Source organism: Nelumbo lutea, chromosome 5, assembly GCF_056320005.1.
Source record: "Nelumbo lutea isolate HS-2025 chromosome 5, American lotus-T2T, whole genome shotgun sequence".
NCBI lineage: Eukaryota > Viridiplantae > Streptophyta > Magnoliopsida > Proteales > Nelumbonaceae > Nelumbo > Nelumbo lutea.
In genome coordinates, this window is record NC_142688.1 from 30,438,890 (window position 1) to 30,465,616 (window position 26,727).

The 26,727-nt window shown below is 37.2% G+C and overlaps 2 protein-coding genes and 1 long non-coding RNA gene across 8 annotated transcripts; 1 reads left to right on the forward strand and 2 right to left on the reverse strand.

Moving 5' to 3' along the window:
• Positions 1-5,543: 5,543 nt before the first annotated feature.
• On the forward strand, positions 5,544-10,630 carry LOC148851393 (S-adenosyl-L-methionine-dependent methyltransferases superfamily protein). Of its 3 annotated transcripts, none has more exons than XM_088945567.1 (5): positions 5,666-5,959; positions 7,387-7,525; positions 7,738-8,332; positions 9,878-9,969; positions 10,319-10,630. In XM_088945567.1, the coding sequence occupies exons 2-4, from the start codon at positions 7,399-7,401 to the stop codon at positions 9,960-9,962; spliced, it is 807 nt and encodes a 268-aa protein (XP_088801693.1). In that variant the 5' UTR covers positions 5,666-5,959; positions 7,387-7,398; the 3' UTR covers positions 9,963-9,969; positions 10,319-10,630. The 3 variants fall into 3 exon arrangements, with proteins under 3 accessions (XP_088801691.1, XP_088801693.1, XP_088801692.1); XM_088945566.1 differs by having other exon boundaries at positions 5,672-5,959; positions 7,238-7,525; XM_088945565.1 differs by having other exon boundaries at positions 5,544-5,959; positions 7,238-8,332.
• A 1,777-nt stretch (positions 10,631-12,407) lies between these two features.
• LOC148851394 (uncharacterized) lies at positions 12,408-19,439 on the reverse strand. 3 transcript variants are annotated; one of them, XM_088945569.1, is made up of 8 exons: positions 19,313-19,439; positions 19,095-19,142; positions 15,809-17,503; positions 14,681-14,736; positions 13,991-14,224; positions 13,606-13,897; positions 13,309-13,505; positions 12,408-12,966 (listed from the first exon to the last, which is right to left on the reverse strand). In XM_088945569.1, exons 3-8 carry the CDS (start codon positions 17,387-17,389, stop codon positions 12,813-12,815), a joined length of 2,514 nt encoding a protein of 837 aa, XP_088801695.1. In that variant the 5' UTR covers positions 17,390-17,503; positions 19,095-19,142; positions 19,313-19,439; the 3' UTR covers positions 12,408-12,812. The 3 variants fall into 3 exon arrangements, with proteins under 3 accessions (XP_088801695.1, XP_088801696.1, XP_088801697.1); XM_088945570.1 differs by having other exon boundaries at positions 19,071-19,142; XM_088945571.1 differs by lacking the exon at positions 19,095-19,142 and having other exon boundaries at positions 19,313-19,437.
• Positions 19,440-22,389: 2,950 nt separating this feature from the next.
• LOC148851395 (uncharacterized) lies at positions 22,390-26,692 on the reverse strand. Of its 2 annotated transcripts, XR_016098944.1 has the most exons (3): positions 26,557-26,692; positions 24,525-26,478; positions 22,390-24,405 (listed from the first exon to the last, which is right to left on the reverse strand). It is a non-coding gene; the product is annotated as an uncharacterized LOC148851395 (long non-coding RNA). The 2 variants fall into 2 exon arrangements; XR_016098943.1 differs by lacking the exon at positions 26,557-26,692 and having other exon boundaries at positions 24,525-26,520.
• Between the last annotated feature and the right edge of the window lie 35 nt (positions 26,693-26,727).

The following is a 26,727-nucleotide window of genomic DNA, read 5'->3' on the forward strand; positions in this document are numbered from 1 at the left end:
CAAATATATGTTAAAAATGTTTCCATTTTTTAATTTCTATATTTTTTTTGCATGTTATCTATTTTGAGTTTTATTATTTAATTGTGGTAACATGGATTTGCCCATTTGACTAAAAATGGTTTTAAAAGTATAAGTTTTATGTTATTAGAATTATTAATTTATTATAGACTTAATTAATGGAATTTTATAATGAGAAAAAACATAAATGCCTTAAATATATAATTGAATGAAGGTGAATGCAGGTTAATATCTTAAATATTGAATTTAATGCATTAAATATCTTAAAATTACCTCTTTTCAATTCATTTAATATCAATAACCAATTACCCTATCTGCTCATTTTTACCAATAAATTTAAATATAAAAGGATAAATTTTATCCTCAAAAAATTCCAGAAATATTTTTGAGGCTATTCGTGATTTTTAAAGTAGTATAGATACATATTTATTTGAACGGTTTATGATTCAGTTTGTTTCTGAATATAATATTAACTATATTTATAGCAATATAACAACTATGATGGTGTTTGGAAGCGTGGGTGTTTATTGGGACTGATTTTCAAGAAAAAACACTCATGCTTCTAAGACCCGTTTTTCACAAAAGAACATAGGATACACGTCATCGCCAATCTGTCAACCGTTGGGGGAAACAATTCATCAATGCATGAAATGATGCCAAATTTGACGTTTCATGCATCGATGGGGTCTCGATTTACAAGGCACACCCAATTTTTCAATAAACATTTGAACCAAATAATGAAATATATGAGTGTTTGTTGAAATGCCTATATGGATCCGACGTGGCACCATTTTTTTGAAAAACGGTCACGGTTCCAAACATCCCCTATGATGTCTTGCATATATATTCATAGAAGTGAGAAAATCTGCCAAAGACAACAAGAAACTATGTAGAGGAAATTCCATATTATCTACAACCAAAGACCAATAACTAATAGATGATCTATTTCTTATCTAGATCTCAAACAAAACACCAATCTCATTTCAAGCATACTCTTCAAATGGCTTGGTCATTACTAGAGAACTAGATAGCACATTTCATATCATCTCCATGCACATTTCATATGGTTTGAACCCGCCCCGTTGTCATCTGTGGTCTTTCCCACTTTGGAATAAGGAGGAATTAGGTGTTAAACTTGACCCACTGAATGGAGCAAGAAGTATTGGCCATTAACCAATATTGATCCAACTAGATGTTGCCACTGTTCAATAAAAACCTTATTTTGTGGCATTTGCAAATAATTTCCCCCATCTATTTCTCTTCTCCAACCTTTAAAACCGGTAGATGATCATTTCATTCTTAAATCTTTATAACAATTTGAGAAAACCGATGAGGTTGTGCACTTAACAATATATTATTACTGGACTAGCTAAATATAATACAACATTGCAATGGCGGATGGACCAATGGGCCTCAAGGCGACGCTCTGCAACCCGACAATGACAAACTATATATCTTGTTTTCATTGTAATTCAAGATGCTATCAGAATTTTTTTTCCTTCACTCGTAATTTTTGTTGGAATTTATTTTCTCATTTGGCGAGAAGTGATGGAGATACAACAATAGAGATATTTTTGGATCAATTAGAAAATGGGTGAAGAAAAGAAAATAAAAAAAGTTTATATGGATATTTTGGTAATTTAACTCCATTATCTGCCATAGTAGGAGGAGATTTCTATTGCAAATGAAACTTTAGGCGATACTTGTCGCTTGAACCCATAGTAGAACGAGTCTTTGTAATTTAACTTTTGGGAAAATTTCCGATCAGCACTTGTACTTTGGCTGGAGTGACAATTTGATCATCAAAATTTAAAATGCAATAATTCAGTACTTGAACTTTTAAAACGCAACAATCTAGTACCTGCTGTTAATGGACCCTCAGTTATGTATATCATGTGACCTCATATGTGATTTAAGACATATAGTAATATCAAAATTACCTTTGAAAATAAAACACACTGTTCACCATTGTTTCATGACAAAAATGCCCTTAATTGATTAATTGAATTCACACAGTTATCACTGATAAATTACCTCAATGGTCATGGGCGTGAATATGAACAAATTGGCGAGATTGAAGGCAAAGAAAGAGATAAAAAACCCAAGCTGATATCGTTCCGCAGAGGACAATGATCGCCATGGATGGAGGTACCTGAAGGATTCCATGGATATTGCACAATAGACCCCAACCAACGAAAAATATACCAAAAACACCTTGCTCTGCAGGTTCGTGAACTGGTGCCTCAGAAGATTTCTAGAACAAGGGAGAAACTAGTAATTGAGAAATCGATGAACAAGTTTTAAATTTCTTATCAAAATTCATACCATAGTCTATAGTTACTGGAAGGATGGAAATTTGGGGATTATATAAGAGATAGAGTGGGAGACGAGAGAAGTGGGGGCTAACATACTTGAACATGATAATTCCACCGATAAAGGTAATCCAAAGAGTTGTGCCAAGAGCGGTTGAGAAAAACAAGAGATGAGCAAGCTTCAAAGAGCTGTATAGCATCGACGAATATCCAACATTTGATTTTGATCTGAAGGTTTTGGGAGAGAAAAGAGTTCTGATTGTGAGGAATGCTACCGCTGCTAGAAATCAAGTTAACCAAGCTATCTCTCTCTTTCTCTCTCTCTCTCTCTCTCCTTTAAGGGAACTAAATTTGAAATGATTTTAATTATTGCTTTGTTCATTGTTCATCTCCCATTGAGTGTAGCTTGTTGAGGCTGAAAAGTTTGATGGTTGGTTTTGATTTTAGCATATAGTTGATAAAGAAAATTAGATTGCACTTGAAGGGCATTTGTATCTTTTCACATGACACTTAATAAATGGTTAATGGTAGGTACTAGATTATTGCATTTTGAAAGTTCATGGACTATATTATCACATTTTAATGTTTAGAGACGGAATTGTAACTCAAGCCAAAATACAAGTTACTGATCGTAAATTTTCCCTTAACTTTTAAGTTTTAACTCTCTCTCTCTCTAACCACTTCAATCTCGACTAACCTGTAATGTGGGCATGGCATGGACTGATGGTAGCCTAGATGCCATATGTGTCGGTCCGTGCTTGGGTAGCATGGTCCCCTGGGTAGCCTAGGTCAGGCTTTGACATGGCCTATGGGCTATGACCCCGTTCCTAGACATGTTGGGTCTAGCTCAGGCTGGGTCTACTTTTTCTTTTTCATTTTTCCAAAGAAAAATTAGAAAAAAAAAGCATATAACAGAAGAAAATTAACATGAAATATAGACAATAAATTGAAAAAAAATTGTGAAAATTTATTTCACTTCAAATTTAATCTATACTAAAAAAGAAAAAAATCATTGAAAAAATTATACAAATATAGTCGTTGGTCACTTGGCCTCCCTCCAATGATTATATTCTCATGTGCCACACCCATACCAAGCCGGTATTGTGCCTAGGCTTGTCAATCATAGTAAAAAATCCGAGGCTCAAGTCCACGTCTGATCCAATTATCTTGGATTTGGATGATATATTTATATAATCGGATGGAATTAAATGTTACAATCTACATCCGATTAATAATCATATGGAATTTGGATTTAACCCATTTGATCCGATTAAAATCCGATTTTGATTATATTATAATAAATTTATTATGTTATATTTATATCAATTTATTATATATAAAAGTTAAAAAAATAAATTTATAATTTTCTAGTATTTTAGAAAATTTAGAACGGAATCGGATTAAATTCAAGTCCAATTCGAATCCATTAGAATTCCAATTTGATTTCGAGTCTTTAAATCCAATTGCAATTCGGATCGGATGCGGATTTTGCTGCATCCAATCTGAATCCGATCCGATTACAGCCCTAACTATACTATGTTTAGACCTGTTCATGGGCTGGGTGGCCGGACGGGCCCTCGGCCCCCGGACGGGCTTGAACAGGTATATGGGCCAGTGGGCTTAACCTCGGGCCAAAAAGCCCAGCCCGCAATAAATTCGAGTCAGGCTCGGGATTTGCCAAAATAACCCAGCCCGACCTAAAATTAAACCTAAAAACCCTAGTCGAATACCCCCCCTCTTTTTTTTACCTCTTTGCCTCTTTCCCTTCTTTTTCCGGTCAAACCCTTCTCAAATCTCCATATCCTCCACACTCCACAATGAGGCAACAAATGTTCACCGATGCAACAACTCTGGCGGCGACGGTGAGTTCTCTCTCTCTCTCTCTCTCTCTCTCTCTCTCTCTAACGCGAACTGATTAGTGAACACTGTTAGACTTGTTCATGGGCCGGTGTGGCCCAACAGGCCAGCCAGGCCCGGCCTAGCCCCTGGACGGGCTTGAACAGGTATATAGGCATGCGGGCTTAACCTCGGGCCAAAAAGCCCGATCCGCAATAAATTCGAGCCGAGCTTGGGATTTGTCAAAATAGCCCGGCTCGAGCCCGAGCCGGCCCGACCTATAACTAAACCTAAAAACCCTAGTTGAATACCCCTATTTTTTTCACCTCTTTTCCTTCTTTTTCCAACTGAATTCTTCTTCTCCATATCCTCTTTCCCTTTTTTATATTCTTTTTTTAATATAAATAAATTTTGAATTTATATATATTTTTAATGTAAATAAATTCTGATTTATATTGATTATTGAATAGGAAAAATTTCTAATTTTTTTTATTAGGTCGGGCTTCGGGCTTGGGCTCGGCCCAAATTGTAGGCCCATTGGTCGGGCCAGGCTCGGGCTCGGGCCTAACATATTTCTATTAATGAAGAGTCAAAGCCTTGCCCGGCCCATGAACAGGTCTAATCACTGTCAAAACCCGAGTTGCTGAAACCAGTATTCGATTTAGAACCACAAATATCAGTACCCAGGAAGCTTTGCAAGCTCAAAAGTTCAGTGAGAGCCTCAGCCTGTCTTATTCCTCTGAATTGGATTCTTCGTCGTCTGAAAACAACGACAATGATCTCAACGCCATTGCCTACATGGGAAACGACTAAAAGGAGAAGAAGAAGATGATGATGATGTCGAAAGACTGCCAAGGATTTAAGAGGGGTCGACGGAGCTGGAAGTCGAAGATTAGAGAGTTCGTGGACTCGCAGATGAGGAAGTTAATGGAGACGCAAGAGGCCTGTCTGGAGAAAATGCTGAAGACCTTAGAACACAAGGAACAAGAGAGGATGTCCAGGGAGGAAGAATGGAGGAGGCAGGAGGCAGCCCGGTTGGATAGAGAACAGAAGTTCTGAGCTAAGCAGCGAGCTTGGATTGAAGCTCGAGATGCTGCATTAATGGAAGCCTTGAGAAAGTTTACGAGAAAAGAACTAAAGAACTCCTTCACTGAAGAGCTGGTGGCCCCAGACCTCCACGATAACAGTGAAAACCAGAATGAGAATGTAAGTGAAATGCTTGATAGCACCATGAACAGTAATAGATGGCCGAAATAGGGAAATTTTCTAATTTTATTTATTAGGTCGAGATTCGGACTCAGGCTCGGGCTTCGGGCTTTTTATGAGGGCCGGGCTCGAACCTAATATATTTTCATTATTGAAGAGTAAAAATCCGGCCCGGCCCATAAACAGGTCTAACCATGTCGTATCGTCTCTGCAGACTAGGCCTGGCATGGCCCAGCAGGGGCCGTGCCGGCCCGGCCCACATTACAGCTCTAGACTAGACTCTCGACTCTCGAAGTCGCACGGCCCACATTACAGCTCTAGACTAGACTCTCGACTCTCGACTCTCGAAGTCGAAATGCCCTAACATTGCTCTGCTCTGCTCAGAGCCTACACACTTGCTCACCCGTACTCTCGACTCCGAGCTACGGCCTAGATTACAGTTCGTCAACACTCCACCCTTTTCAATCTGAGTCCAAGTTAAACCGTACTCCGGCGCTAGCCCCTGATGATTAAAGTCAATACGTTCGTCGGTATTCCCTGCGTACGGCACCGGATCACAGCAACTAACGCTCGCTTACTCTGATCGGGTAAGTTTTCTATTCTCCTTCGTATCTCTCAATCTTACTGGTTAGCTTTGTATTCTTATTATTTCAATTCAATCTCACTGAAGCTCATATTCATTCTGCCTTTTGCTCCCTTCTGTAATATATATCTTGTTTGCTAATCGATTCCCCAGATTTTGTTGACATTCAGATTTTGAGTTTCTATAGTTTTAGCAGGAAAAACCTATTTGTTCAAATCATATGGTTTTGAATGTTTGTGGGAAAAAATCCGTATGAATTTACTAATTCGAAATTTCTTCAAAATGGGCTCTCTTATCTCTCTATCTGGGGAGCTTTTTGCGTATACCATAATACAATTGGTGCTTTTTTTGGGAGTGGGTTTTTGGGTGTTGACATTCACTTTATACATTGTAACCTAATTCATAAATGTCATCACGGGATTCATGGATTGTAACCTAAGAGAAAGAGATTCCCTTCTTGTTCACTCCCAATTCCCAACTCGCGATCTTGAACATACCAAAACTGATTTGGCGATTTCCATGGTGTCCTAATCCCAAATTCGTGCTTGATCTACTAAATTAAGAATAAAAGGTTTGGAATTTTGTGAATTCAATATTCTCCAAACATTTCTATTACAGAAATCCGTATTTATAGACTATCAAAACATTTCTAATATTAGAACTAATACACCAGAAAACGCTGAAATATACACAAGATAATCCAGGAACTACTATGAATACTTAATTCATGATTAAGTGCAGGAGTTTTTGTAAATAATAAATACAAATTTTACCAAAAGTGCAGACTTGAAAAATAATTGGGCTCCTACTTAAATTATTCCTAAAACCAATAAAACAAGGAAAAAAATGCAAACCCCTCCCCCACGAAAAAAGTAATTTCTGTTGCAGAACTATGTGTTGTTTGTATAATTGGTCTATAACTTGTAATTTTGGAATAATTGGCCTTTAATTTGAAATTTTACATTGGGTAGTATTCTGCATCCCACTTATTGCTTACCCTGGACATTTATATTTCAATAATGTTCATTTTGCATCACATATTATCATGTTTTATGTCAACTTGCAGAAGGAAGATTTTGCTGCTAAATAAGTTTTCTGTCACTGGTCTTGTGAACTTCAAAATGAATCCTTATATTTGTGCTTCTAAATTTTGTTGGGCTTGTGATACTTGCCCAATAAGTTTTAAGGAAACTTGTGACTCACTTCTTGTAGCACTTTTTTATGCATGTGTAATGTGTGAAATTGGATTATTCATCACTGTAGTATGATGGTATCATTGCAGGGTATCAACTTAGAGCCTGTGTTGCAATCTTATGTTTTTTAATGTTACAAGGGCAAGGAGATACCTTCATCAATCTCATGAGGTCTTTCCTTCTCTTTCTGGCATAGTACTTAGTGTTGGTCATCTGAGAACCTTCAAATCGATGACAGATTTTCAAGAAGATGGTTCGCCTGGATTTTCTTCACTTGTATCAGAGGGAGGACTTCATATTCAAAAGTCTATATCAGTATGCCATGATGAGAGGTGTTCCTTTTCAAGTGTCCAATCCACCCCAGACATTGAAAAGAAGTATGTTCATCATGTTTATGATGCCATTGCTCCCCATTTTAGCTCCACTCGATTTGCTAAATGGCCAAAAGTGGCCACATTTTTGAACTCCTTGCCACTCGGATCTCTCATCCTGGATGCAGGATGTGGGAATGGGAAATATTTGGGTTTAAATCCTGATTACTTTTTTATAGGCTGTGATATAAGTGCACCTCTGATCAATATATGTGCAGGAAGAGGTCATGAAGTAATGGTTGCAGATGCTGTAAATCTTCCTTATAGAACAGGTTTTGGTGATGCAGCAATCTCTATTGCTGTATTGCATCACCTAAGCACAGAAAGTAGAAGGAAGAAAGCTATAGAAGAATTAGTTCGAGTTGTTAAGAAGGGTGGCCTGGTTCTAATAACGGTTTGGGCTGTAGAACAGGAAGATAAGTCATTGGTTACAAAGTGGACCCCTCTTACAAATAAGTACACAGAGGAGTGGATAGGTCCTGGTAGTCCTCGTGTCCGTAGTCCTTCTTCCTTAACACTAGAGAGCATATCAGAAACTGAGGAGAATAGTTTTGGAGATTGTCAGGAGAAACAAATGTCAAATAAACATACACATTTGCAAAAGCTAGATGGTTCAGTGGCTTATGAAAATTGGACTAACAATAAGAGCCAACAGGAATATTTCGTCCCTTGGCACTTACCATATCATCGTGCAGAAGTCAGTGGTGAATCTGCTCGGGCTCTTGCAAATGGGTTGGCAAAAAAAGATGATAAAAAGGGTGCTGTTGTTTACAATAGGTATTACCATGTGTTCATTGAAGGCGAGTTGGAAAGGTAACAACATTATTTGCTCTGCTAATGGCTTTGTAGCTTTTCTTTGTTTTCTTTTTATCTTTCCCTAAGCAGAGTTGCTTATGCACCATTAAAATATATGTTCATTTTCACAACACCTTTAGGCTTTTTTGTTTATAATTCTTTTGTCATAAATAGCACTAGCATTGCTAGAGCTCTATCATCAAGACATGCAATAAGGATATTTCAACATTTTTATTAGACCAAGTTTGGTTTTTGTTTCCCATCTATATCTCGTTAGGCCTAGAAACATAGTTGTCAAGGCGACAAGGCGCCCTTTGAGGCTCGCCTCACCTAATCGCCAAACAGTTTTATATTATGTATTATATTCTTTTTTGTTCTTTATTTTTTGACATTATAATTATAAAATAGGCACTATTAAACTAAAATAGGCCAACTGATGGTGGCTCAGTTGGTAGGTTTTCTGACTCGTCGGAGTAGAGACCTGGGATCAAATCCCGTTGCCACCAGGGGTTGGGGGGTTAAGGGAAAGGGGATGGGCTACCCCCTGTTGTGTAGCCCCATGAAGCAAAGAAAAAGACAAGGCGGCCCCCTTCTCACCTAGCCTCGCCTTGGCACCTTGAAAACTATGCCTAGAAATAATTCAGTTTTCTAGGATCATCCAATTTTTTTTCCTTTTGAACCTATCTTTTATTCTAATAATCTCATAATATTTCTATAGTTTTTCCTTCCTCTTAGTTATTGCTACTATTATATTTTAAATATAATTTTTGTTTGTGACCATATTTCTATATATTTCTCTCCTATGTGTCAATCTGTATTCTCACATTTCACATTCACAATTCTCTGTGTGTGTTCAGTGATCAATTAAAAAATCATGTGAGACAGCTTATAGGAACTATTTTGAATATTTGTTTGTCTCTGTTTTATCCATTTTGATATGTTGTCGTATGCTTTTGAACCAAACTCATTTAGAACCACTCTGTCAAGTTATGCCTTACCTTTATCAGAAAAAAAAAGGTACAAGCTACTTGACCTTGTAAGGAAGGGGAATACTTTATATTATATCTGTGGCTTTTGTGAGTGTATTCTATTTGGCTTCTAGCATCCTACATTAGGAGGCTCTTCATGGTGGAACTACAGTTGCATTTTCAATCCTTATCCACCAGAAGGAATGAAGACTCATTCATGAATGGAGAATATTTGTTGTACATTAATGTATAAGAATTATCTCACAGAGCAATCACTAACCCATTTAGAGGGATGATGCCAGACATTCTACAGGTGTTAAGTTTGAACCGGGCAGTGTATGATGTATTTTCATCACACTGACTGTGTAACCATAATGTAATGGAAACTGTCAAGAGTTGTTCAGCTGAATAGTACACATGAAGAGTGTCTGATGAAGACATGGATATGCCACATATAATATCCTAACCTATAAAATTCTCAGGCGGATTCTTGTAATCATTCACATTTTCATATTTTGTTTTTTATTAACCTGGTTCTGACTGCATTCTATCTATACAAAAGGTTTTCATCTTTTTTTTTCCCATCTTTTTGCAGGTTAGCATCTGGCGTCAGCAATGCCATCATCCTTGATCAGTTCTATGATAAATCTAACTGGTGTATTATCCTCAAAAAGACATGACCTTCGTGTACGTTTCTTAAATGTGTAATGATTAGTCATTACTGCCTTTTCCTTGGCATGCAAAATAACATTTCAGCAGTGGCATAAGTGGTCAGATAACAGAAGAGTTGGACCATTTCATTAAATAACAGAAGAGTCCCGGTCCTCTTCTGTATCTTTTTAATAAAATTTTTCCAGGGAACAGAAGAGTTGGACCATTTCATCAAATATGAGAACCAATTGCTTCCTTTGAGATGATAGCTTAACCTCCTTTTATGTATCCTGGGGTTACCATTACGAGTTGTCAATACAGCAGTCGTATTGTTATTAAAGCCCATTTCTATCATTTTAACCTGATCCCTCTATTTTTGGCGCAGGTTTCAGTTGCTGATGGTCTTAACCTATCCGCACATCAGTTTGGAGAATTGGAGTTTTGGCTTCACAGTTGATATGAATGAAGCACAAATGTCGATTGATATTCAATTTTGATTGCCTTTCTGGTCGATGGAGTGGATTTTTTCTTCACAACTTTGTGCTTTATTTGTGGATTGTTGGGAGGGTGAGAGAGGCCTCTACATGAGACGTAGTTGAGTTGTAGAGTTAAGAGAAGAAACAAAGAAGGAAATATGAGTTGTATGACAATCCTTTCTCATAAAATTTAATCTTTGATGGGTCAAGGCAACAACAAACACAGTTACCCGCCATCTTTCTAGAATCAAGCAAGCAAACAGAATCTAAGGGTCCGTTTGTTTTGCAATCAGGATTTCAGATAGGAATCAGAATGAGAATTGTAATCAGCTGGAATGAGATTTGATTCCCAAGGAAAGGGAGGGAATGGTTATTCCTTCAAATAGGGGAATGCCATTCTACCAGAAATGGGAATGAAATTCTGATTCAATCCAATCAAATAGTTGGAATGGATCCAATTCCAGACTCCTATTCCAGGGAACCAAATGGGCCCTAAGCGTTTATACTGGAAGTTATGCCCTGTTGGGAAGTTATATCAGTGGTGTGAAAAGAAGGCAGCTCACTGCCTGTCCAACATGCTGTAGCCTGTACACTGTAGACGAATTGGGGCCGCAAAAATTCTTGTCTTCTAGCGAATCCAGCCTGCTGCCCGCCATTTCAGGAGCCCCACCGCGTCTCATGTGCAGTGCGGTTAGCTACTTGCTAGCCTTGTCGAAATGGAAAGTAGAAAACCTTCTACCATCCCCTCCTTGGCCTTGATAATTATTCAGGTTAAGTACTACTAGGAACCAGCCTCTTATTGAAATTGCCCAACCAAGATTTAAAGCAATTAAAATATGACACGAGGAATCAACGTTTGCACGTCTCTTGAATATAGGTCCTGCAACTCCAAGAAGAAATACTTGTTATATGGATGCCATGCCAATTTGCAAGCATTTGGCTCCCTCCCCCCAAAATTCGTCTATACTATTTCTCCCCTCATCCTCCATCTGCATTCTCATTATCCGTAGAATGGGTTTGGTTAGATTTCAATGGGTGGTGCAGCAGGTTAGGTTGTGTTAGAACCAATGTTTCAAAAAACGATCAGGAATGGGAATTATTCTGGCCACCAGTTTTAGGGATCACCCATTTTTATAAAAAAAATTAAAATAATTAAAATATAAAAATGACCAAAACTATTGAACGGGTTGGTGGTTCGACCACTTGGGTCAATGGGTTATTGACCAATTCAATGGTTTTTAGTCAGGGTTTGGAGTAAAATGGAATCTGATTGCTTTTATGGTTTTCGGATTGAACGGTCCAACCGTCTAAGTCAACAGCGGTTCGAAAACATTAGTTAGAATCAAGGTTCAAAAAATCAACACATATCGTATCAGGAGCACCGCAATACGCCCCTACAGATGGTGTATCGGGATTCTGACTGGTTCAGGGGGTGGAGGAACCTTAAACCTGCCCCCCTGAATTGGTTTTGAAAAAGAAAAAAATATATACCGATACTGCCTGATACGCCCCTACCAATGTATCGGACGTATCAATATTTAGAACCTTAGTTAGAATAAGTATGGCCGTAGGTTGGGTCGTACACATTTTTTGTTCCATAAATACTGATGGGTGTTAAATGGATTGATGGATTGTGGAAGCACGATGATCTGTTAGCAGTACCACGTTTCGTATCAATGGCATACTTTACTAGGAGATGGTACTAGTATGCAAAGTAGAGGCATACTACGTTTCGAATCAATGGGTTGGGGAAGCACGATGATCTTTACTAGGAGTATCATCAAATATGCCCTTTCGTATGGGGCGGGAAGAGGCTCTAAAAGACTATAACTATCATGAAATGTTTGTCAGATGTGCATTGGATCAGACACCAAAAATACATTGGAAGAAATGACCAGTTCGTAGATGGTACTATTGTACTAGTATGCAAACTGCAAAGTAGAGAGCTATTTCATCAAAATTGGTGTAAATATACTTGCGAAAAGAAAAAGATATCATTTGCACATTTTCGTTTGGTCATTGATATTATTCGGCAGTTTGAGGCATCTCATACATTAAAATGAACAGGTAAAAACCGAATTGATGTGCTGCTACAGGGTAAGAAATTTGATCTGCATAAGGTGCAAAAGGAAATAAAAACCGATGAATTAATTGTTCTCTCAAATGCTGTAAACATTTAAACTCATTTTTGACAAGATGTTGCTCAACCGCATATGGCATATAAAGTGGGTCTTCAAAAGGACAGGATTGTCTTAGGTACGGGAGTATGAAAATTCCCACATTGAGGATTTTATGTAACAGAAGGAAGAAGATTGCAGCTATCTTCTTCTTCCCTCATTTGGTCCATGTCTACCTCTTATGCCTGAATGTAAGGTATTAAACAGAAGGAAGCTTATTTGAATGCTAATTGTTCAAGCCCCAGTCATAGGTCTGGTATGTCATTTTCAATTGAGTGTTAGTAAGCAACTCCAGCAACTTCTCTGACTTCTCCGGCTCCAGATAGTTGGCTACATACTTCAATACCTCTGTGTCATTCTTGCCAAAGTCTACACTATACCTGAAAATTAGAAGCAAAGAGAAATCAAAGCCAGACCACCACAATGTTAGTTATCACAAGAACTAGAATAATCTCTGGGGATATGCATGGTTCTCGAAACAGAATGAACCACTCACAACAACCACAGACTGGAGACCATCCAGAAGTAATTAGTCCAAAAATTGGGTAATTCCACTAGAAATATGCCAACTTAGCACAAGTATAGAAAGAAAACTCTTGCTCTCCAGCTGTCCTGACTTTGTTATTACCTTCGCCCATACTAGGAAGGAAGCTTTTCTTTGTGCAAATGATTATCATGTTGATAAACACTAAAAATTGTTCCTGTATTCTTTAGAAACTTACCATCGAAGAATTCTATTGACTGATGCCACCTTTGCTTCCACATCAAAATTTACACCTCCATTCCTTATAAAATCATAGGCTGCCTCCTTCAGCTCCTTGTCAATGTTTCCAGGTGAGTAGCATCGAAGAGCTGGCCCTGACCGGGTGCCACAGACCAGAGCAAAATGAACTAGTGGTTCTGCATTTGAAAGGGATACCTGATCCAGTCCAACAGCCATTACTTGTCTGGAGCAATGCATAAGATGGATATTCAAATCTCTACTATCTAAACTCGAAACAGGGGTTGCCATATCTCACCTTGGAACGTCTGTCTCTCACACTAAAGGGCTTCATCAGATTGTATGGGGGTCGTTGATTTCCCCTTAAGATGCCATTATGAATAAATGAAAGTGAGTAGGTGCATCCGCCAACAACATACTTGAAGTCTCCAAGCATTTTTCGCCGCCCCAATGCTCCAACAGGATAACCCCAGAGTAATATTGCATGGATGGCCATCATATTATACAGATTTATGAAGAAAGCAAGTTTCTCCTCCCTGGATATATCCTGCAGATCTACCCTCTGAAGCTCCTCAACTACTCTTAAATACCTGTGCAGAAATAGAAAAAGAAAATTAGAAAAAGTTGACAGACACTTGTTAACATTTTTCATTTATATCTTCAAATTTTAATATTCAGAAAACCTTGCAAACTCCTCACTGCCATGGATACTTCTGTAATCGACATGTTTTCCATCCTCAGAGGTGTAAGCTTCAAAGATTGCGAATGACAAATATCTCAACCTTGATGCAATTTCGACAATGGACTTTGGTTTCATATCAATGGTGCCCCTTGGAAAATTGTGACATTGAGACAAGATGATGGGATCATGATCCAAGAACCGATATAAATGGTTGCCATCTTCAAAGACATTCTCGCTGGATAGAAAACCTCATCGAGAACAAACAGGCAATAATCATCCCATCAGAACATGTGTCAAATAGTGAGCACAAAATAGTGTTGTCAAAACCAGACTGGGCATCAACCCGCTGAATGTGACAGGTCACTGGTCAATTCGTCTGACCATGCGATTTGCACAATTAAAAGTGAATGAAAAATCAATGAAAATAATAAAAACTTAAAACTCATATTTTCATTAATTTAATATTTAATAGAAGTTTCAAAACAAAAATATTATATTGCATAACACCTTGTAATCATATTTAAGAAGATTTTACCAAATCAACATTTTGGAAACAGAGATCATATAGAAAACTTTTCTGGGGATTGTATCATAGTGTAATCATATGGTCTGATCTGAATCTAACAACACTAACACAAGATGTAGAGAGAAAGTATGCATATCCTGAGAGGAACAGTGCCAAGAAACATACTCAAGAACATGCCAAAAGAAATGTTTGTTTGCAAGCTTTCGTCCAAGCTCAATAGCCTGTCTCATAAAAACCAGGAGAAAGAAGAACACTAAGTGAACATAGGATTGAGATAGAACAAGAATGCTACCAAGTCTTAGTGTTATACAATATGATTTGTCAAGCACCATAAAAAATGAATTAAAAGTTAGGAGGTCGCAGCACTCATGCTGGGGCTTCAAGACCCAGAATCTTTAAAGGTCACAGAAAGAACTGATAAGCATGAAACCACGGGTTTGAGTATGAGGGTAGCCATTTCATGCAAAAAATGGTAGAGATTAGTTCCATATCCAGTCTACCCCTCCCAAAACCCAAGATAGCCGGGACCAGTATTGGGTAGTGGCCTTTTTTAGTCAGAGATCATACAGATAAGATTTTTTCTGTGCACATGGTTATAACAGGCCAATTTGTAGGTCACTGAACGTGGTCCAGAAAAGTTTGACCATTTTAATGGTTATTCTCTTATATACCAGACTAACATATAATGCATGAGAGCAAGACAGATATATATATATATATATATATATATATATATATATATATTTAAAGATAAATACATCCATATACTCTCTTCAAAGCTCCAGCCAACCTTGAAGAATTAATATTCAATTAAAAGCAGATAACCTAAGACAACCATAACAATTAGAACACTGATAGAACACCTCAGGCCTACAAGATTGTATGATTTCCTTTATGGCCAATAATATCAAAATCCAAAGGGCAATTATCCAGTATAAATAAACTTAAACTAAGAGTGTTATTGGGTTAATCACATAAATCAGGGAAGTGGGACTCTCTTACCCTATTGGCCCCTGCCTAGGAGATATTCTGAACAAAAAATTGGCCTGTTGCCATTAAACCTTTGACTCTGGATGTTTGTCACATTTTTGTCCAGAGACGAAGAAATGTGGGCAATTGTCTTGTGAGAACCATCCTTATCAGGCCAGTTTATTGCATAGAAGATCCCTGAGGTGACCTCAATAGATTTGGAGGCTTGGAATCCTGAATGTTTACAGTCATTTATGCTGGTACCATAATTAAGTGGATGTAAGCTCAGGCTTTCCCCAAGATTAAAAGTGCATAAGAACTAACCTCTTCTCTTTCCAAGTACTGATGCTCTGATAAAAAATCTGTAGCCTCTGACCCTAGAAAGCAGTTGGTGAACCTGCGTAACCTATAAAACCTGTCCTTGATCACAATAGTTTCTCTCATCTTCCGAACAATAACAGCCAGTTCATCCACTGTCCCACTACTGGAGATGTCATCTTCACCAGAAAATGGTGGCATAGGAGCTGCAGCAGATGGTTCTTGAGTAATCAGGTCTTGAATCCTCTCTGAAAGTTTTCCAGATTCATCCATGGCCTTGAGTTCACTCAGTCCTCCAGCCAGGAATTCATTGAAAAACACCTTAGGAACAGCAGAAGATCCAGTGCTCTTCTCCAGTTCTAGTTTTCGACTCGGAAAGATGTCAATGTTAATCTCTACGTATCTTAGCCTTTTCTGACGTAGAAATAGCCTAACCTCTTTACTTTCCTGGCAACCGAGCCTTGTATAAAGTATTACTCTTCCCTTCATTGGTAGTGGTTGTACTAATTCTTCAGTGCATGCTTCTTCCTGTTCCTCCCTTTTGCTCTGTGTATCTACATCCCATGCAATCTTGAAATAGATAAAAGGATTCCATGTGGATCTTTCCGCTGCTTTTTGAGAGGCTTCTTTTGCTTGGCTTCCCAACGAAGAATCCTCTCCCTCCTTAATCCCTGAATTATCATGATACTCTTCATCATGAGGAAACTTTTGTCTATCTTCATCTCTTCTTCTGGAAAGACGATGAAGAAAAGTAGATACAGAAGCGACAGTAGAGAAAGCAACTGTTCCTTTCTCCTTAACAAAGTTCTTAAGTGTCTCAGCCTTTTCAGGCCAAGTAGGCCTTTGTGCCTCTGGGCCAAGATCCGAGGACTGTGTAGGTTCCACACCACGAATCTCAGTTCCATCAGAGGCAGGTTCTGCCTCTTTCTCCTTACCTAGATTCTTCTCTGCCACCTGCTTTGTCTCTTCTTGGTTTTCAGACTCCAATCCTCTAGACTCCTCACTCTCAATGTTTGGGTTCTCTCCTTCCTTGTCTGAATTGAGATGCTCTTCACTGATGTTTGAAGATTTCAATTCAGAATGCACATCCTCTTCTTTTGGAAGATCAACTATGTCTGCATTGAGATGCTCTTCACTGATGTTCGAGGATTTCAATTCACACTGTGCTTCCTCTTCTTTTGGAGGATCAACTATGTCTGAATTGAGATGCTCTTCACTGATGTTCGAGGATTTCAATTCACACTGTGCTTCCTCTTCTTTTGGAGGATCAACTATGTCTGAATTGAGATGCTCTTCACTGATATTTGAGGATTTCAATTCACATTTTGCTTCCTCCTCTTTTGGAAGATCAACTATGTCTGAATTGAGATGCTCTTCACTGATATTTGAGGATTTCAATTCACACTGTGCTTTCTCCTCTTTTGTAAGACCAACTATATCTGAATCGAGCTGCTCTTCACTGGTGTTTGAGGATTTCAATTCACAATGTACTTCCTCTTCTTTTGGAAGATCAACTACATCTTTCTCCTGTTTTTCAGAAGTTGGATGGACCACCGCATTTCTCCCATTGAAGTCTTCACTTTCCATAATTCAAGCAAATATGGCCAAGCTTGGGCTTTAATTTAAGGATACATGGGCTCTGAAAATTTAATCAGCCTGCAGTGTTTAATTATGTCAAGCTAGTGAGATATTTCCACAGTCCTGCAAAAAAAAAAAAAAAAAACGTGTATTAAGGCATAAACCCACGGAAGTAGACTAACATCAAGCATTTAATTTAAGATTTTGAGCCACGTTTAAACTCAGTTGGAAACACAGAAGTTGACAGAAATTTAGGTGGATTTTTTAGATTTGGTTGTAACTTTAAGAAAGCACAAGCACCCTTGATAGAAAAAATAAAAATGTTATCTACATAGTTTTAGTATTATTTCTTATTGTCTTCATTTCAATAACCTCTTTGTTATCTCTGTTATATATCTATTTATCCATTTTTGTTCTCTCTATTTTATTCCCAAATTCTTGGTTCCTTATTATTTTTTTCCATCTCCTTCTTTGTAAAATGGAAAGGAAAACCAGAATGTCAATTATTTCCAGCAAAATTTTAATCCTTCCCTAGCATTTCTGAGAATATCCCACCAGAAGGCCTTTAAAATTCAGTGTATAATGATGCTAGGCATATTCAAAATACATAGGGAGTAATTGTTTGCTCACGTCATAATTTCTATATTAATTTGAATCCGATGTAATAGTTGGGACTTGGGAGAGTTAATTGGATAAATTTGAAAAAATAATAAATAATAATAAATAACATTTTTTATTCAAAAATAATAACATTTTTTCAGAACTCTAGACATTGACGATCTTTTTAGTATTTGATATAAATAATAAGGACAAAAATAATTCTGACAAGATTCAGAGATCCATGTTTTAAAACTTTAACAGTTCAACACGTGGTAGTCAATTATATCTATCTAGATAAATGAAAACATGGGGATTCATTGTTTACTTTCTTCATAAGAGTTCTATATTAAGTGGAGAAATAACATTTATGGCAGTTATCCAGCTATAACATAAAAGAATAGTTTTAACAGTTTTTCTTAGAAATGTGGATATTTGTGGTGTTTTTTAACGATTCAAACGAAGTATTCATGAAGGATAGCAAGAATTTCCAACGAGGTCCACACTCCACAGACTTTTAATTTTTGAACACTTTAACACAGTTGCTAATCCGCTTCGTAAATGAATACACGAAGCAATTAGCGATTAGCAAGAAAGTTAATGCAGCCTAGTCCTTTTTCATGGAACCGACAAAAAGGTTGTTTTTTTTTTTCTTTTTCTTTTTTAGTTAAAAGATTGTTCAAACAAATAAATGCCAAATAAGCAGGAGAAAAAACAGAAACCAGATGAAAAATTCAACTCTAAACGGATGGGAGGAAAACGTAGCCAATCAACGAATAACACCTCATCCTTTACTTCTCTCATAAAAATGGAAGTCATGAAAGCAAGCTTCAGGTGTCTCTCACTCTCTCCCCTAAAATGGCTCAAAAAATAAAATGAAATGGCAATTAAAAATCCAAAACCCAAAGATTGCGATGCGAGATACAGTAAAAACTAGAAGGCAATTATAAGAGAGGAAATCAAAATGACATCGAAACCGGAAGCAAAGCAGCAAAAGCAAAACATAAATAAATAAATAAACCATCAAACACGAATATGAAATATCATAATAAGAAGGCGTTGATCTCCAACGCGGATGTTCCGAAGCCGTAACTTTATGAAGACATGAAAAACATACATCAGAACCAGCTCCATTGGGGTCTCTGCAACCAAATTTATAGAAACACTGCGAAGAAACATAAAGATCAATGTAACCAAGCGTCTGGAAACAAATTCAAATAGTAACATGGGAGAAACCAGCGGATCTAACGGAAGCAATGCAATATTCGATAAAATGGTAGAGCTCCAGAAGAAGAGAGAAACAAAATATTGAAGATCTGAAGAAACATAACTTACAGAGAGAATTCTCGAAGAACAACTCGGATCAAATAGAAATAATCCGAGATGGTTGATGGTAACAGACGATCATAGAAAGCGGGGAACTCCACAGGTGAAATGCATGCACGGATCATCAACTGATCAAGAGTTAAGAGTTGAGACTTAAGACCCTTTTATAGGTTTATATATTTTTGTAAAAATGCTGAAAGACCCTTTATCTTTCTAGATATACAAATTAGGTCCCATATGTAAATGAAATAATGCCCATGAGTCCTCTCACTCCTAGCCACGTAACGTGGCCCACGTTGGGCCCAATGCCGGTCTCGGTCTATTTACTATTTTGGGTTCCTATTGTGTAATTGTGTTGTGTAGAGAGCAGAGATCTGGCCATCTCATCAAGCTCTAAGAATTGGGATCTGCTCACAACAAAAACTGTGCCAACATGCTTCCAAATCTGCACATCTCACCATGATCAGACTGGACCCATCATGTCTGCAATGTGTGGATACAGATCATGTTGGAATAAGTGGGAACAGTTTTCTGTTGTGAGCAGGTTTCCCAACCCACAAATGATGACCAGGTCACTCGGTGAAGTTGTAACTTTGCCATGCTGTCAGTATTCCATCATCCTAGAGAATTAGGATTTTGCTTTCACAAAATCCAAACTCATACTAACCTCACCGACATTGCAGTCAAGCATTGAGAATATCTCCCAAAAAAATCATACAAAGCACGAAGATGTACCCAACGCACGGCTGAAAGGCCGTGGGAACAGATTTTGTGAGTAGGGAATCCTTATTCTATCTATCATAGAAGATTCTCATATGATATGACCACGGCACAAAGTATTGGACGTATTATATGGTATCTTCCGCTGAGTATATGCCTATTTTAATATAATTTTAATTTTTAAGACATCCTTTTCTGAATAATAAATAATATAAAAATGACTTCATGTGAAATCTTAATAACAAAACAAAAAAGGAAGGTTAAAAGTATCCATATACCCAATTAAACATAGGGAGAATGACGGTTCAGCCCAGTGCCAGAATTCTTAGGCTCAAATGCCCAATGTATAGTTGGGGTAGATGTCAGTTCGGAATTGATGCCAATTCATGGACAGGCATTTGTGTATGGGTTGGAGGTATTTGACATTTTGAATTTTTGTAAGTCTGCAGTGGAATTAAGAATTCTGCAGTGAGTTATCGTGTACTTTTCCGTTAAACATATAGGGGTATATGCAAAATGGAGTGAATCATATTGGATATTGGATATATGTGTATTCAAATTTGATATATTTATATTCAAATTTGAATCTTATCAGATCATATACATTAAATCCAATTTGACTTCATATTGTAATCGAATATTGTTAATAAATAAAGGATATATTGCTGAAATCTCCCCTAAAGTTTTTTTACCATTGCTAAAACCTTTCCTGAAGTTTGGTAATTACAATCACCTCCCCTCAAATTTGTGACATAATAGCAAGTCGACCCCCTTGTAAGAATCTTCTAACAAGATGCACAAAAATGCCCAAAATACCCATACAGTTACCGTTGAGGCTGGTTTCTATTGAAAAAAAGAATACAAATTTTATAAACAAAAAAAAAATAGAGAATTCAAAATTGCAACTTTACTTTTGAATGATTGATATGAAGGGCAAATTTGAAAAATAAATCAATTTCAAAAAACAAATTGAAAGGGTTTGTGCTAGTGATTCATATGAAGAGAAAATTTGAAAACTAAACATTTTGATCAAAAGTAACTTCATGGATATTTTGGACATTTTCGTGCCTCTTTTTAGAGGATTCTAACAAGGGGAGTCTACTTGCAACTATGTCAGAAAGTGCATAGGAGGTGATTGCAATTACCAAATTTCAGAGGAGGTTTCAGCAATTTACCGATAAATTAAACTAAAAATGACCAAAATGTCATATATTGTTAATAAATTGAACTAAAAATGATTTTGATTTTGTATTTCATGAACAAAATGAATAAAAAAAATAACATGTTTAAAACTTGAACCTATGACCATTAAGTAAAAACACAACATTCAAACCAGTGTTACAAATAGATATAATATAAATTTTTAAGTATGGGAAAATCTATGATGCAAGAAAGACATAATACCAGAAAGGCTTCTACTAATCACAGCCCCCTGTGAATTTTGGTGAAAATCCACCTGATTGGTTCCTACTTTTATGATGCGGGTTGATTGGTTGTAAGTTTCACCATTATATATGAGCATATATATGTTTAAATCAAATTGAATGGGATTTTACAAGATCAAATAGGAGTAAATCCATATTCGATTCAATTATAAATAAATGAAAGATGGATCACCCTTTAATGGGATTGAATTCGAATTCAAATTCGGATAATTGAATACTGTTGCAGCCTAAATGACTGTCCTGTACATGTTTAAACATATATAAAACCCTAAACTACCATTGTGTTATTTTATGAGACTATTTTGCATTTGGCTCCATTTGGAAGGAGTACAAATACAAATATGTAGAGTGCAAAACCTTGTATTTCATATGGATTTGCACTATACGTATTTGTATTCGTATTCCTTCCAAACTGGGCCTTAAAGAGTACAAATGCAAATACATACAAAATAATACAAAATATAAGATTTTGCACTCTACATATTTGCATTTATACTCCTTCCAAACTAAGCCTTAGTTTTTTTCCCCTAACTCTAATTTTTTACCTAATTCTCTCATCTTGTTGACTGTACCCACAACACATCGCAGCTGCACATAAAGAATATCTCATCATCCTACATAATATTATGCAGGGGTGATATTCCCAATTCATGGGGGTAGTGTGTTGTGAGTAGATGTGGACAGAGTTCTCGTGGGCAGATGATCTGGCCACCTATGATGAACTCTTTTTATTTGGTGTACAAGTCAACTAGAATTTTCTTAGTGTCCGCTAGTTCTGGAAAATCACTGTCACCTTTGTTCTGGAAAATCACTTGTGTCAATCTTCAATATGATCCACCTCTGAGTAGAAAGTTCTTATATTTAGGTGGAGTAGAAACCTCCTAACAACGCCTTGTGTGGAAAAGGAGAATATATAACTACTGCAACAAATATATATATATATATATATATATATATATATTATGAAGGCTATTTTTACAAATGTTTCAGTGATACTATGTCAACAGGTCATGCTTGGCACAGGTTGACCTCAACCTGAAACCCAATTAGGCTGACCCAGGTCAGGTCAAGGTGGGTTTACCACTTAGCCAGAGACACTGACATTCCTAACCCAAAACATCAAGAAAAGCCAAATTAATCCACATACAAAAAGATAAAAAAGAAAAAGCAGAAGATTTCAGTGCCTGGGGATAAAATAGTCTAGGAATGACATCATCTTGCAGATCTGTCTTGATGGCACAACTTCCTGGAGTCCATGTAGACCCATGGATATTGCTGTGTATTCTCTCTCTCTCTCTCTCTCAATTTTTTCCCAAGGAATATGATAGTATCTTCTTTGCTTCCTGGATGCAACACCTTGTGCATTTTGTTGTAGCTTTCTCTCTTTTTCTTACCAAATTCTGGTTAACAACAAACAAAAGAAGAAAAATACCTAAATAGAAATTTGAAAAGCATCATCATGGCCAGCATATTTATCTCAAAGGAAAGAATGTAAGCATGAGCATGTACCTAATTACAACTTACAAGGAACAACCAAAAGGCAGTGGCTCAGGCAGTGGGTGTAATGGTCAGGTAGGAGGAAATATTTGATTGGGAGGTTTAAAGGCAGTGGCTCAGGCAGAGAGTGGGGAGTCTGAAGTTGTTGCTTTGATGAAGGGGATTCTTGTTTTCTTTTTGCTAGCTATAAAGGTGTGAGAGAGGTGGAGAGCCTGTTTCTTTTGAAGAGGTGTAATGGTCAGTGAGTGTTTGCTTACTTGGTTGGTGTTGTGTGTTGAGTGAAGGTGTTGTCTTTGCACCTTATAAGTGATAAAGATTTTTCTCTTGCTATCAAAACAAAAAAAAAAAAAAAATCATGGTAGGTGGCAACTTTAAGTTTCTGTAATTGCAACCAACTCGGCATTTCATGGTCCAAATCAGTCCTTACTGGAAATCCCTACACCCTTTCTCTTAAGACCTTGAGAACACCGGTGCTCTTCTGGAGACAAGTAGGCTCTATACAAGAACTTCTACTTCAGTTTTAAGTTTCAGAGAGAAAGGTGCTAGTCTCATCATCATCATCTAAGCCTTGTCCCAACTATATGGGTTCAGATACATCAATCCTGTTTTTCCATTCAATTCTGTTCACTGCCATATCCATCATTCAGCTGTGGAGAGAATGATACTTGACTATGACCAGAAATCAACATTGGGGCATTGCTCTGTCATGTTCCAATCCTACATATAAGCTGGAAAAAAGTTATAGCACTAAAAAGGAAAATATGGAAAGTTTTGGAAAGGTAACAGAAAGACCAAGACTGCCCTTTCAAGATAAATCAGAAGAACTGTCACCATGTATTTATTTTCAGTTGGCTCCATGGCGTGCAATTATAGCAGGACCCAGGACCATTTAGGATATTCATAGTTATTTACAAGTCTGAGCATCAGAAACACAGATCACATTCAATGGGTGGAAAGGCAGACAATGGTAGTGGATCACCAATCCACCAAATAAGAACAAAGGTAGAAGAACAACTCACCATGATACACCACACTGTGAATGTTGTCCTTGCTAAAGCGTTTAAACACATTGCTCTTATTTTCAGAAAAATTATTTGATACCAGCAAAGCAAGCAGTGGATTATTGTGGGCAACAATACACATAGATAAAGTGATTGCCAGGGCTAATAAGATAATTGAATGCACAAGTATGACTAGATAAGGAAAATAAAGGGAAAGTGTATGATTGCCTTGACCAAGGTGCCAAAAAAATCTAAAACAAAAAAGCGTAAACCAAAAAAAAAGGATATTAGATGCAACAATAGCTAATGCTTGATCGGAAATATATCTCCACAGCCAAAATCTCATATTTTCTGGTGAAGAATTTGCAAGCCCCTCTGAAGAACTGAACAGAGTTGGCAACACATCCCCGCCAAAATTTTGGCATAGTTTATCAAATACCTGTCACAGTTTGAAGGATCAGTTAAAATAGATATTCAATCCAAGCATTATAACGTTCAATTTCAATAAGCATGCAATGTGCATCAAATTTGACATAATCATTTGATCTGCTGGCTGACCTCTAATACATTGTACCCCACATGGAGCTTGATTGTTCCTTGACCACGATCATGTGATATATTAGGCTGATATCTGATGGAAGAAAATAAATATTGTAAAGAAAGTCTTCTTATTCAAGTTACTCAATATGGAAACTCTCATGCTTCAAAGTTCCAGGACAATGACCAACTGAATCATCATCATCATCATCCAAGCCTTATCCCAACTATATCGGGTCGGCTCAATGACTAACTGAATAAAGAAGAAAATTGTAGGATTATTTTTTTTATCAAGGAACATTGGAGGGATACTATTAATGTGATCCAGAAGTTCCATTTACTCCACCTGTTCCTTGAAGAAGAATGACTCCAAGGGCCAACACAATTAAACACCCTAAATCAGATAGCTCTGCTGCATGTGGCCTCTTGAACTGCCTGCCACAAGCACTGTTAGGTTATCTTATAAGGATTAACAATAGGATCCTGTGGATCTCACTTGCTTGGCAAGGTACAACTACTATAACACCCTTCTGATCAAATCCAAACTCTCGTTCTGCTTCTTCCAGCAGCTTAATGAATTCAGGATTGTCAAGATAGCTCAATGCAATAAAGAACTTCTTTGACTCGGCATCACCTGTTGTGAATACTGCAAAATGCCCCTCCTTCACATCTCCAATCTTGCCTTCCCGTCTGGATAGGGAAATGACACCTCTCTGCAGCTTCTTCACTGCGTGCTTGAGCCTAACTACAGTATTGGTCTCTCTAGCTCTCATTCTAACTCCTGGGGTGGTTGATGCTTCTTAGCTGATGCTTAGTGTTTTTTGGGTTACTGGGAGATTGAAACAATCTAGGACTTAAATAGATGGAGAAGAAAAAGATTTTTTATGATCAGTTTTCACCATGTGGTGATTCCTTCTCTCTGATTGACCTCCTTCTACCTTGTATGCCAGCTTGTCACAGATGATACGTCCCTCTCTTTAGGCTGTGATTGGTTGCAATGCAAATAAATTTGGCTATGGCAGTGCAAATGATTTGAGTGCAAATTCTGACCTATTTTTGTTTCAAAGTGTAGTTTATTTTGTTTGGTTTCAGTACAAATGAAGTAAATTCTGACCTATCTTGTTTACCCTGTCTATCAAACAAAAAAGAAGCAAACCTGAAAAAGGATTATTTTATGCAAACATGTGTTAATAAAAGCATGATAAAAACTGACATATTAAACTGCATCTTTCAAAACTTTTCCTACTTGTCAATCCCAATATCATAGATCTGATTAATGCCCGCTATGTAACCCATTTCCACATATAAGAGAAAAGAGACCAGAAAATGCCTTAAACAGCAATGACCATCATATGAGATTTGGGTTCTCAATCAATGCCTTTGCTACCAAAGAACTGTCAGAAAATAAAAAGATAACTACAGTCAACGATACACAAAATTCCATAAATCAATGGCTACAAGATCAATCACTTCACTTGGTACTGACTTACATAGATCCCAGTGCAGTCCCTCGGATTGTGTGAGGCCTTAGAAATCTCCAACAAGCATCTTTGAACTTTGAAACTTTGTAAAGTATTGGATCAGATCCAGCAGCTCCAGCTTGATTAGAAGCCTGTCCCCCATCACTTTCTAGTCAGTATTATAAAAGTAACCTAAATTAACTTCATTTATCAAATGAACTGATTTTTCTTCAAAGAAACTCCTGACGGTAAGCTGGCATACCAACTTGGAGTGAAATTACATTGATTTAGTCAATACAACTCTTAAGATCAACTGCAGCTTTCGAAACATACTCATCATAAAAGTGTCTCAATATCAAGATCACAGGCCTGAAGATTATTTTATTCCATAACAGAGCTTCTAGCCTTCTACATGTTTCTACAGTAACATCCTTCTGAACATGAGCATTATAAGTTCATACAAGATCACTTCACAGAGTACATAATTACATATATAAAATATCCAAGTGTATCTCCTGAAACAAAAAAAAAAAAAAAAAAGAATCAGCCACTGAAAATCAATTGCTGAACCACTTCACAGAGTACATAATTACATCTACTTCCTCTTGCAATATGTGGTCTTCTTCCTAAAGCAATTGTTGAACCACTTCTTGAGTTATCTTTGTTTTTCATAATTACATCAACTGCAGCTTGCAATATGGAGTCTCAATATCTGTTTTGAGAAGAGAGCCTTGTTGAATTCCTCAATTTTCTTGAAGACCAGA

Excerpts from the sequence above, each read along its gene's own strand:
- LOC148851393 (XM_088945565.1), top strand. The coding sequence starts at position 7,269 with ATGTTTTTTAATGTTACAAGGGCAAGGAGATACCTTCATCAATCTCAT. Across the intron at positions 8,333-9,877 it reads ATTGAAGGCGAGTTGGAAAG|GTTAGCATCTGGCGTCAGCA; the intron begins GTAACAACATTA and ends ATCTTTTTGCAG.
- LOC148851394 (XM_088945569.1), bottom strand. The coding sequence starts at position 17,389 with ATGGAAAGTGAAGACTTCAATGGGAGAAATGCGGTGGTCCATCCAACT. Across the intron at positions 13,506-13,605 it reads TGAGAGACAGACGTTCCAAG|GTATCCCTTTCAAATGCAGA; the intron begins GTGAGATATGGC and ends GGACTGGATCAG. Across the intron at positions 12,967-13,308 it reads GTCAATAGAATTCTTCGATG|GTATAGTGTAGACTTTGGCA; the intron begins GTAAGTTTCTAA and ends TCTAATTTTCAG.